We start from the raw sequence: 12,132 nt of genomic DNA on the forward strand, positions 1-12,132 counted from the left end.
CACCCCCAAATTATATATATTCTTGCTTTGAGGACATGAATTTCTTATAGGAATAGTTCTTATGTTGAAATTACTATATTTTTTTCAGTAAAAAAAATATCATAAGGAAAAATGAACTTTATAGTCCTCTATTTTAAGGTGATTTTTTTTCATAGATGATGTAATATATATGCTAGTGGAAGCATGTTCCTTCTGTGGTACTATTTGTCAATTTTGTACTCAGCAGTAAAGTTGTGTAATCTTTTGTATCTTATAAAATTCAGCTAAGATAGTATAACTTATTTTATATAGATGTTGGAATTCTATGGTGATCAAGATGAAGCCCGAAAGATACTTACTAATTATGCTTATGATGAAAAGTTCCCATCAAATCCGAATGCCCATATATACTTATACAATTTTCTAAAGAAGGAAAAGGCACCAAGAGCGAAACTGTTAAGTGTGCTTAAGGTATAGATTTTTTATTTCACTATTTGAACAGTTTTGGGGGCTTATGTTCAAACATTTCGGGGTTATTGTTTTCTAACTTTTTATATTATAGCATTCATAGAAAATGACATTGTATGAATGGTATGCTGAGGTACACAGAGAAAGTTGCTCCCTCTGCAGGCTCTAGGAAGACACTCTACTTCTACTGAGGAGAGAGGATCTATGTTTTAGAAACCCTTTGCCACTCTGGTTGGAGAATTCTGCATTTTTTTTTTTTTTTAAATCAACGATTGAAATTTAACTTACATATAGTAAGTGTACTTATTGCAAGCATATGCTTGGATGTTTTAACATATATCCATGTCACTTTCATAATAATATGATATAAAGCATTGCTGTCACTCCCAAAAGTTCTTTATTTCACAACCCATTACCCACATATTCCTGCCTTCAGGCAGTCACTGGTCTGCTTTTTGAAATCATGGATTAATTTTATCTTTTCTGGATTTTCATATGAATGTAATCTTAGTTTTATACTTTTTTTTTGTTTGTGTGTGGGGGGTCTGGCTTCTCTTACTCAGCATATTGTTGAGTTTTTGCCATGATGTTGTATTAGCAATTTATTAATGCTGAGTAATACTTCATTTTTATACATTAAATTTTTGATGAACATTTGGCTTTTTGACTGTTACGAATAATGTTGCTAAGAACATTCGTGTATTTCTGTGAGTGCACATATATTTTTGTTTTTCTTGGGTAGCTGTGTAATTGCTGAGTAAGGAAAATAGATATTTAACTTCTTAAGAAACCATCTGCTATGTTTTGAAGTGATTGTACCATTAACATTCCCACCATCTATGTTTCAGAGTTCAGCTTCTCTACATCCTGTCCAACATTTGATATTGTTTGATATTCTAGATTTTGGGGGGGTTATAGTCATTTTAGTTATGTCTGTTTTACATTTCTACCAGCAATTCATGAGGTTTTCGGTTTTTCTACATTGTTGCCAACTCTTAACTTTTTTTCATTTTGATAGTAGCTATTCTAGTAGTATTGTATTCCAGCAGTGTGGTGTCTCATAATAATGGCTTGTGATGCTAGGACATCTTTTTATGGCCATTTATCATCTTTGTAGAGATGTCTATTCCAAGTATTCAAGTCCTTTGCCCTTTTTTGAATTGGATTGTTTGGTTTTGGAGTATTGAATTGTAGAAATTTGTGTGTCGGGATTAAGCACAGGGCCTCAAATATACTACGGGTGCTGTAAACTGCACCCCCATCTCCTATAGTAGTCCTTTATATATTTAGTGGTCAGTTTTTAATCTGCTATTTTAGAGGAGAAAGAAGAAAGGTTCTTTTCAGCCTATACAGATGACTAACAGAATTCTTATCTGTTAGTCTTCTTTTAAAAGTCGATTAGGAAATCAATAGGGTGAACATTTATTCTTAAGACAAGATAGACTTAGGGAGAAATGCTGTTTTCCTTTTGAGAAGTACAGTATTGGGATCTAAGAGCTCAAATTGTTGGGTTTAATAGCAGATTGGGTATAACAAAAGAGAGGGTTAGTGTAATGTGTAGAAAAAGCAGCCTAAAGGACAGAGCAAAAAGTGTGGAGAGTGCAAAAAAGATTGTATTGGGGGCTGGGTTTGGGGCTCAGTGGTAGAGTGCTTGCCTAGCATATATGAGGCACTGGGTTCAATCCTCAGCATCACATAAATATAAAATAAAGACATTGTGCCAACCTAAAACTAAAAATACTAAAAAAATAAAATAAAAATATTGTATTGGGGACTTGGTGAAAACGTCTGATACCTTTAATTGGAGTCTTGGAGGAGGCAGAAAATGGGACAAAAACAAATAATAATAAAAATATATATGTATTTGAACAGTTAATGGCTAAGAATTTTCTAAAGTTGATGGAGAAATTTTTAAAAAAATATTTATTTATTTATTTTGTTATATGACAACATAATGCATTTTAATTCATATTACACATATAAAGCAGGATTTTCATGTCTCTGGTTGTACACAAAGTAGAGTCACACCATTTGTGTCTTCATACATGTACTTAGGGTAATGATGTCCATCTCATTCCTCCGCCTTTCTTACCCCCATACTCCCTCCCTTCCCTTCCCCTCCCCTTGCCCTATCTAAAGTTCCTCCATTCCTCCCATGCTCCCCCCACCCCTCCCTGTTATGGATCAACATCCTCATATCAAAGAAAACATTTGGCATTTGTTTTTTTGAGATTGGCTTACTTCACTTAGCATGATGTTCTCCAACTCCATCCATTTACCTGCAAATGCCATAATTTTATTCTCTCTTAATGCTGAGTGATATTCCATTGTGTGTGTGTGTGTGTGTGTGTGTATACCACATTTTCTTTATCCATTCATCTACTGAAGGGCATTTAGCTTGGTTCCACAATGTAGCTAATTGTGAATTGTGCTACTATAAACATTGATGTGACTGTGTCTCTATAGTATACTGTAATCGGAGTCTTGGAAAAGGCAGAAAATGGGTATAAACCAAAGAGTGGGATATAGCTGGGTCAAATTGTGGTTCCATTCCCAGTTTTCCTAGGAATCTTCCTGATGGAGAAATTTTATAATTCTGATGGTCTTTTATTTGATCTGGGTACTGGTCACCTGGGTGTGTTAAATTTTGTGACGATTTATTCAATGTCATAGGACTTATACCTTTCTAGTACATATATTTCAATAAAAAGTTAAAACTAAGTGACTTGAGCCGTATACAATGTGATTTTGGTAGGAACCAAGTTTTAATAATATTCTCTGATACTGGTATGTTGATCTTTATTATTGAACCTGGTTGATTGATCTTTTACAAATTATTAAGAGAAGTTAACAAACTATTTTTTGTTTTGTTGGGAATTATTTCATTTTAAGTTCAAAGTACGTTGGAAAGTAGACAGTGAATTTGTTTAGTATTATGTGTATTAAAATGAGAAATAATTTAAAATTTTGGGGTTTTGTATATTAATAAAAATAGTCCTTGTTTTCAGAGAGGAAAACCTTTAAATTTGTTCCTGTTGTGTAGAAGAATTGTTAAATTGTGGGCTGGGGTTGTGGCTCAAGTGATAGAGTGCTTGCCTAGCATGTGTGAGGCACTGGGTTCGATCCTCAGCACCACATAAAAAAAGATATTGTATCCACCTAAAACAAAAAATAAATACTTTAAAACAATTGTTAAATTGTTTACCCAAATAACTTTAGGGTACTGTGTTCCTAAGTCCAGTCTCCAAAATTGTTGCCCCTTTTTGAATTTTTGTTTTATGTATTATATAAAGGCATTTCACAATATTTTATATGTAATGTGTATATAAAACTTTGTAATCTGTGATCTCTTCTGATTAGTATTTTCTGTGTGATTTCTTCCCCGCCCCCCAGTCCTTGCTTCTGAAAATAAATTATTTTAAGTGTGGTAAATATTGTAGCTATGTATAAGATGCAAATTAAGAATTCTCCCCATCTGTTTCCTCTGATAATCTTGTCTATCATGTTAGCAGGATTTTTATTTAAAAAAAATTCTTTACAGAGAATACTTTTTATACCCAAGTTAAAATTGGATAAAAGCAAAATATCTTTTAAATCCTTGATTAACTTACTGAGAGTATATTTGAGAGCTTTATTTGAACGTAAGCTGAAATTTGAGAAATGTCTTTGTATAAATTACAAGATTATTTTTTTTCCAGAATTTGTATCAGATTGTACCCTCGCATAGACTGATGTTAGAATTCCATATGTTACTTAGAAAATCAGGTAAACAAGTTTTTGTTTTCTGCCTCTTTGTACAGATAAGCTATAGTCAAGGAATTAACCAACTATGTCCCAGTGGCCAAATTGACCCCATGCCTGTATTTATAAATCAAGTTCCATTAGAACTTATTTATTTATGTATTTTCTATAGCTGCTTTTGCACTATAATGGCAGAACTAGTGGTTGTAATAGAGACTAGTATAGCTAAAATATTTATTATCTGACCCTTTACAGAAGTTTAACTACTCCTGCTATAGAACATCAGTTCTGAATTGGAAAAAGAAAATTGCCTTCAATTTATATAATTTCACTTTGTTTTAATGCCTCCTGGGCTTCAGTATAGAAAATAACATGCTTCTTAGTGAAAATCAGTCCACTAATCCAAATAAATCGGTGCAAAGATTGCATCGGTTTTTTTACCTAAGGGAAGAGAATGTTCCAAAGATGGGAAAATAGGGCAGGGACTTTAACCCATGTTCTCCATAGTATATGAATTAGTGCATATAGTCAATATAGGGATCAAACTGAACACATGGACCTCATTAGCATGTTTGATATTATTGAGCGTTCTTCTGATTTATTTCAGGAGTATGAGCATAATGAATTGTTTTAAACCATTAACCAAACTAGAAGGCTTACATAATTCATTTTCATCAGCTGTACATACCTTTTTAGCTTTATGCACTTCTTCAATCAATACCTTATTTAAACCTGAACTGTTATGAATGTTGCAGAAAAAGAAGAACTCCGTAAATTGGGGTTGAAAGTATTGTTTGGAGTCCTGGATTTTGCTGGATGCACTAAGAACATAACTGCATGGAAATATTTGGCTAGATATTTAAGACAGCTCTTAATGGAGTGAGTAATAAATACAACATTTATTTGCTTGTATTTTTGGATTTCTTCAGCTCTTTTCTTCTGAGTGTCAGAAGCTAGAAAATACAAAGTCACAAACTTAACATACAACAATTCTCTCCAGATTATCAAATCTACTATCAAATACTACATCTTGTAAGTCCATTGTGAGCTGGATATATAAAACTTTACCTATTTTTTTGGCAGAATAAAGGATATCACAAAGTTGTTTATATATTAATTTTAGTTGTATAAGGTACCCAGGGTAAGTGGAAACTTGTTTCAGACTTAAACTGATCTTGGGGAAAAAATGTATATCTTAGTCTATTTGGGTTTCTGTAACAAAATATCATAATTTGAGTGGCTTTTATATAACAAATTTATTTTCACAAGTTCTGGAGGCTAGGAAGTCCAAAGTGAAGGTACCAGCAGATTCATTGTCTGATAAAGAACAAGATTCTCAGTTCATAGAGGGTTCCTTCTCCCTATGTCCTCACCTGGTGGAAGGGAGCAAGGCAATTGCCTGGGGCTTCTCCTAAAAGATCACTAATTTAGGTCATGATTCATCTCCACATGTCCTAATTATTTCCAGTGGTGATTAGGTTTTTTTTTATATATTCATTATTTTTTTAGTTATAGATGTACACAATATCTTTATTTTTTTTTTATGTGGTGCTAAGGATCGAACCCAGTGCCCCACGCAAGCTAGGCAAACGCTCTACCTCTGAGCCACAACCCCAGCCTGTGATTAGGTTTTAACATGAATTTTTGTGGAGGGTGGGCAAGCATTCAGATCGATTGTACACTCAATGTAAACTCCTTTCAAATATAAAGGACTATTTAAACCCCTGCTAAACCATAGGGCTTTTTTTTTTTTTTTGCAGGGGAGGGGTTTGCCAGGGATTGAACTCAGGGGGCACTTGACCACTGAACCACATCCCCAGTCCTATTCTGTATATTATTTAGAGAGAAAGTCTCTCACCTAGTTGCTTATTGCTATCCTCTTGCCTCAGCCTCTGAGCCGCTGGGATTACAGGGCTTCACCACACCCAGCTACCATAGGGCTTTTGAAAGCCAAGAAACATAATATTTGCTTTTTAAATTTCTAGAAGTTTTGCCGCAGGAGACATACAGGTGCTAAATAAGTATATCCTCAAATTATTGATGAACATTTAGCATTGCTCTTCAGCTGTGAGATCCATGTATTTATGTATTTTATAATAATGTCATTTTAATTAAATTTTGGTAGCATATAATTTAAGGTTTTAAAGTAACTTTCAAATAATTATGATAGCATTTATTGAACATTTGCTCTGTACCAGATACTGTAAAAGGAGCTTTATGTGAAACCTGCTATTACTACTGGACTAGTTTAGTCCTAATAACAATGCCATGAAATAAGTATCATTTTTATCCTCAAGGAAATTGAGAATCAGAGAGGTTAAGCAACCTGCTCAAGATCAATAGTAAATGGAATATCTGAAATTTAAAGGATTTTTACTTCAGAATCACTGCATCACTTTACTGTAATGAACTGGCTATTTAGTTAAGAGGAAATTAGAATGTGGAGATCAAAGAGAATTAAAAAGTATTTGATTTTATGTTATTGCTGATGCTAGTCTAGAAATAGCTTCCTATAGCTAAAATCAAATTCTAATGTACAGATTTGTCCCCATCACTGACCTTCCCTTTTGACATTTTTGTTTTTAGGAATCGTCTTGCGTGGGTTCAAGAAGAATGGAATTCCAGGAAAAGCTGGTGGCCAACCTTTCACTTCAGCTACTTTTGGGCAAAAAGTGATTGGAAGGAAGATACAGATTTGACCTGTGAGAAAGCTTTTATAGCTGGAATACTGTTAGGAAAAGGTACATTTTTGTTTTCTTTTAATTTTATCTTTTGAATATGACCATTCTTTCATTGTAGAGCTTATCTAGTGTGGTCCATAAGGATTCTGGATGCTCAAGAAATAATTGTTGAGCTGGGTGTGCATGCCTGTAGTCCCAATGGCTCTGGAGGCTGAGACAGGAGGATTGCAAGTTCAAAGCCCTCCTCGGCAAAAGCGAGATACTAAGCAACTCAGTGAGGCCTTGTCTCTAAATAAAATACAAAAATAGGGATGAGTATGTGGCTCAGTGGTTGAGTATCCCTGCATTCAATCAATAGTACCCCCCCAAACAACAACAACAAAAATAAATAAAGAGTGGATCATGAGTTGGGAACTGGTAATGTGCTTATAAGGAATCCCCTAGGGTTAGAAACAGTGCTTTCATGTTGTTGATAGTGATTATTTCTCATGCTCTGACTTGGGTGTTGTTGGGGGCATTAAGATGCACCATGCAAGACTGTTTCACAATCACTGACTGCTTGGCCTTGTTGCATAGGTTTACTGAGACTGTCTACTAATCAAGAATGTTCTTTCATACCTCATTGTTCTTTAATAGATCTGTATTATATACACTTAAATGTTCCTGTAAGGAGAAAAATTCTCCTTAAGAATACCTCCCATTAACTTGTCAAATAGTCCTCTTAAAAGGAATGAGAAATTGATTGTTTCTTTATGGAATATTTTGGCCAATAAAATTCGTACTGGCTTTGTACCACTGAAATATTAAAGTTAGCCAGTACTGAAATGAAACTGCTACAAAATGTACAGAAATGATGTGTATGATAACAACTAGTAAAATATATTTTGCTAGGGAGTTTAAGGTGTCCTAAAGAGATTCTTCAGTTCACTTTGGATTATGGTTTGTATTGTTTTCAACAGTGTATCCTTAATATATGTTTCAGATGGTTACTAAAATTAATAAAATACTAGTTTTATAGGAAGAAAGTGCTTTAGAAAGTAATTTTAAAATGGCTTTTTAATACATGGATGACAAGGAACATAAATGTTATTTAGATTGTTATCTTCTACTTTATGAATTTGGAATCCAAAGACCTAGACTAACTTTCTCATTCTCTACTCGTCATGTGACTTGGGTCAAGCAATTAACCTTTGGGATTGTCCAAAGGGATTTGGACACTGGGATTGTCCTTTGTGAAATATCAAGTGAACATCACATCAAAGGGCTTTATGAATTCTGAAGTTGTCTAGGAATATCAGGTGTTGTTATGCCTGAAAATGGGCACATCTCTCCTGTCTGGGTGTTAGTGTGGAGAGAGTGAATCTATTCAAAAGCTGAGCTTTTTTTTCCCTCTTGTTCTGGTTATCATCATTACACCACAGTACTCAAATTCTGATTGTGGTCTGCTTTTGCTTTGTGCTTAGAATGGGGTATGTTAGCTTTCTTCCCATGCTATATGAGAAACAAGATGGGCCCTTGCTCTGTGGAGGGACCTTTTCTGGTTGAAATTCAGCTATTTGGTTGCTTTGCTAGTTAAGCTCTCTAGTGGATTTACAAAGAGGTGTATTTTGTAGTTTGTTTACCTTTTTCTGACTGTGATAAATGCCTCTTTTGCTGACTTAGAAGCTAAAGTTGAGAGGAAAGTAGTACTAATTTGATCTTGGAGAATGTTCCTTTAATGTACGAATATACATAATAATGTGTATATCACTATAGGGTTTGGGGAAGGAGAAGGAAAAAAGCTAAAATATATGCCTTAATTATAATGGATCAAAAACATCTTTGTGAAGTAATACATTTCATTGGTGGCAGCTCTTAGAATATGTGTGGGCCATACTGGTATATATAGAGTTGAAGCAAAAATTTCAGACTATACACATGTACTTTAAAAATTTGGATGATAAGTATTAAAATTTTTTGCTCATTTTATTTTTTAGGCTGTAGATATTTTCGGTATATTTTAAAACAAGATCATCAAGTGTTAAAGAAGAAAATTAAGCGGATGAAGAAATCAGTGAAAAAATACAGTATTGTAAATCCAGGAGTCTGATATTAAATTTTAGTTATTTCACAGTTGTAGCCACACTGTAGTAGCAGTAGATTGTTACTAAATATATTTATTTGATAGTTTAAGAAAGTATGACTATAGAAAGTATTTATATGACTATAGAAAGTATTTTTGTATTTCCTTTTACTGTAAGTTATAACTAGAAAAATAATGCCTCTGACTTTGTTCCTTGTAAATATATATACACACACATATTTTCTTTTTTTTTGTAATGTAAAATAAAACGTTTTTTATGGAATGATTCTCCGAGTGAAAAAATAAATATGTTTAATTAGAGAATATAGCTCTGTAGCAGTTATTATTTGCAGATAACTTGCCTCTTGCTGTTATGTAATAAAATACAACTAGTGGTGCAAAATGAATTTTTGTTTTTTTAGACTCTAAATTTACCCATGTTAGATTTACCACGATGAAGAAAAATATTAGTGATGAGTTCTGTTGAATTTTGGAAAGAGAGATGGATTTTAGGAAGTGACTCTTTTTTTTTTTTTTGTATTAAGACATGGAAATTTAGGGTTGAGAATTTTTCTGCCAGATAGAAAAAGAACCTTCTACCACGAAGGAGTAATTTGGATCAAAGAGGTAGTGGGAATTGGCTGTTTCAACTGGCACTTGCATAACTTAAAAAAGGCTGTTAGGTTTTGTTATTGCCTAGCACATCAGTCTTAGATGTTTTAGAACACAGGTGTCCTCACTCCTTTCTTGGAAACTAGAATGCAGCAGTAAGCATTTGCCTGGTGGAAGACTCCTTACCAGTGCAGTAGTAACCCAGCATCACACAGTTAAGCCCAGGGACAATTTTTTGAGAACACAAGCTGGGCATGATAGCATGTTGTGATAGCTGTTCGGGTGTTCAAGGAAGTGCTTCATAAATGTCTGCCTTTTATGCATTTTGTGTTCAGATAACCAGTAACTGAGTTCCATGAACGCTCACTAACTTTACAGTAAGCCTAATATTTAGATGACAAGCCACACATTTTTTCCATTGTACTTTTTTTATGAACGTTACTTAATACTCAAGTTAAAAACGTTTTCTGTTCTTTTCTACCTGTACTTTAACTCTAAAGCATCTGCAAGAAAATTGGGGGATAAATTATGCTTTGTCAATTTATAGTTCAGTATTATTTTGCACTTAATAAAAACACTTCTATCAATAAATATCCAGCCTTAAAAGGTACACATAAAACAAGTAGGTATTCCAAAAGAGCCAGAACAAATCAAGCTAAAGCCACCACATAAATAGGTCTAACTTTACTGCTGGGAGTGGGTGATTGGGTTGTGTAGGAGTTCTGTATATGAAAGACTACCACTAGAGGAATGAAATTCCCAGATAATGTGTTCAAAAATCTCAAAACATAGGCCAAGATAGCCAGAGCATCTATCTACTCACTGAAACCTTTATCAAAAGCTGTAAAATGGCTACAGAATGGAGGTTCAGAATGTGAGGTGAGTAGATATAGTTCTTGGTTTTCACACAAAGCTTTCCTAGAATTTTTTTAGCATGTTCATATCTGACTTTTTGATAAAAGCAGTATGAGTCAACCCTTGTGGAAATTATTTAGGTCCACTGAAAGTAAAGCCAGTTCCGTGAATAATAACAATGGCCAGAATTTATGAAGCACTATGGACTTTACATTTCATCATAACACCACCACATTTCTATGAGTTATTCCTATTTTACCAAGGAGGTGAATGGAGTCCTTGGAGATGCCAGTAACTTGCCAAGGTCACAGCTAGTAGGTGTTAGTGCAAGGTTGCTAACCTAATTAGTATGATTCTGAAGATCACACTGGTGCTATCTGTATCGCCTCCCAGGTAAGTCACTTTTTACTACCTGCACAGCTGGGTAGCCAGAAAAAGAATAGAAAGGGATTCATACATAACCCAGAGGCCATTGGCTCAAGCAATTGGTAGGCTTTTCATTTTGTGTCCCCACATGCTCCTATATCAGATGACCACTCCCCCTGCAACCTTAGCCTGTATCTTAGAATATGACCTTATTTGGAGACAGTCTTTACAGGAATAATGAAGTTAAAATGCAGATATTATGGTGGGCCCTAATCAAGGATGACTGGTATCCTTATCAAAAGGGAAAAATTGGTGCTTGGGTTTTAGCTCAGAGTTGGCCTAGGATGTGTGAGGCACTGGGTTCCATCCTCAGCACCACATAAATATAAATAAAATAAAGGTATTGTGTCCAAATACAACTAAAGGGGGAAAAAAAAACGGGAAGGGAATTGACACACGCACTGGAAGAATACCATCCCAACATGAAGTCACAGATTGGGTATCTCCAAGTCATGAAATACAACACAAACCATCAGAAGCTTGGAGAAAGGTCTGGAACCGACCCTGCTGACACCTTCATCTCAGACATTGAGTCTCCAGAACTGAGAGATAATTTCTATTGTTTAGGCCACCCAATTTGTGGTTCTTCGTTAGGGCAGCCCTAGCAATTAAAAATGATTTTTTTTTTTTTAAAGTTTGCTTCAGAGTGAGATCTGAGGTGATTCAGTCTGGTTCTAGTTTTTAGTTCCAGACTAATTTACTAAGTTCACCTAACACTCAAGTTAAAAATGTTTTCTGTTTTTTTTCTACCTGTACTTCACCTTCAGGTAGAAGATTTTCTTGTTCCTTTGCAGCCTGTTGTCATCTCTTTCCTTGGATTCAGAATAGCAATTTGTTCCTTCCTTACTGTTATCTTAGTATAATCTGTTTTTATTTGGGGGTAGGGTCACTTTTAGCCTTCTCAGCATAAAAGTTACTTATCAATTTTCCATTAAACATTCGTCTTTTAGTATAATACTTTACACACAAGAATATGTATTTGTTAAATTGACACAGCATCTACTGCAAAATTAGTTATTGCATAATTATGATACAATCATATACATTATGTAATTCTATCTGAAATAGGATGTTTTAGAAGCTCATACTGTCACTACATCCCATGAGCTCCTGCCAGCTGACCTTCCCTTGCTAGTCTTGCAGGGAGTTTTTGCCCCAAACAATGTGATATCCATATTTTCATGGCAAAAGGAAAACTGAGACAAATGTCAAAGATACTCTCAGTTCTATATGGAAGGAAAGAATGCATTCATTCATTCTTACATAGTTCTGGGTCAGGTGTTGCCTCCTTTCTCAGAAGGTCACAGT

At 34.5% G+C, this 12,132-nt stretch overlaps 1 protein-coding gene across 5 annotated transcripts in view; it reads left to right on the plus strand.

The window, feature by feature from the left end:
• Positions 1 to 9,214, plus strand: part of Taf1a (TATA-box binding protein associated factor, RNA polymerase I subunit A) — a 29,826-nt gene extending 20,612 nt beyond the window's left edge. For all 5 annotated transcript variants that reach the window (XM_027934755.2, XM_071600053.1, XM_071600051.1 and 2 more), the window contains 5 exons: positions 292 to 450; positions 4,146 to 4,212; positions 4,944 to 5,067; positions 6,775 to 6,929; positions 8,846 to 9,214. In XM_027934755.2, coding sequence (XP_027790556.1) covers positions 292 to 450; positions 4,146 to 4,212; positions 4,944 to 5,067; positions 6,775 to 6,929; positions 8,846 to 8,958 — 618 coding nt within the window. In that variant the 3' untranslated portion in view covers positions 8,959 to 9,214. The remainder of the gene's footprint in view (positions 1 to 291; positions 451 to 4,145; positions 4,213 to 4,943; positions 5,068 to 6,774; positions 6,930 to 8,845) is intronic.
• The last annotated feature ends 2,918 nt before the right edge of the window (positions 9,215 to 12,132 follow it).

The sequence above is a fragment of the Marmota flaviventris genome, chromosome 12, assembly GCF_047511675.1.
Source record: "Marmota flaviventris isolate mMarFla1 chromosome 12, mMarFla1.hap1, whole genome shotgun sequence".
Lineage (NCBI taxonomy): Eukaryota > Metazoa > Chordata > Mammalia > Rodentia > Sciuridae > Marmota > Marmota flaviventris.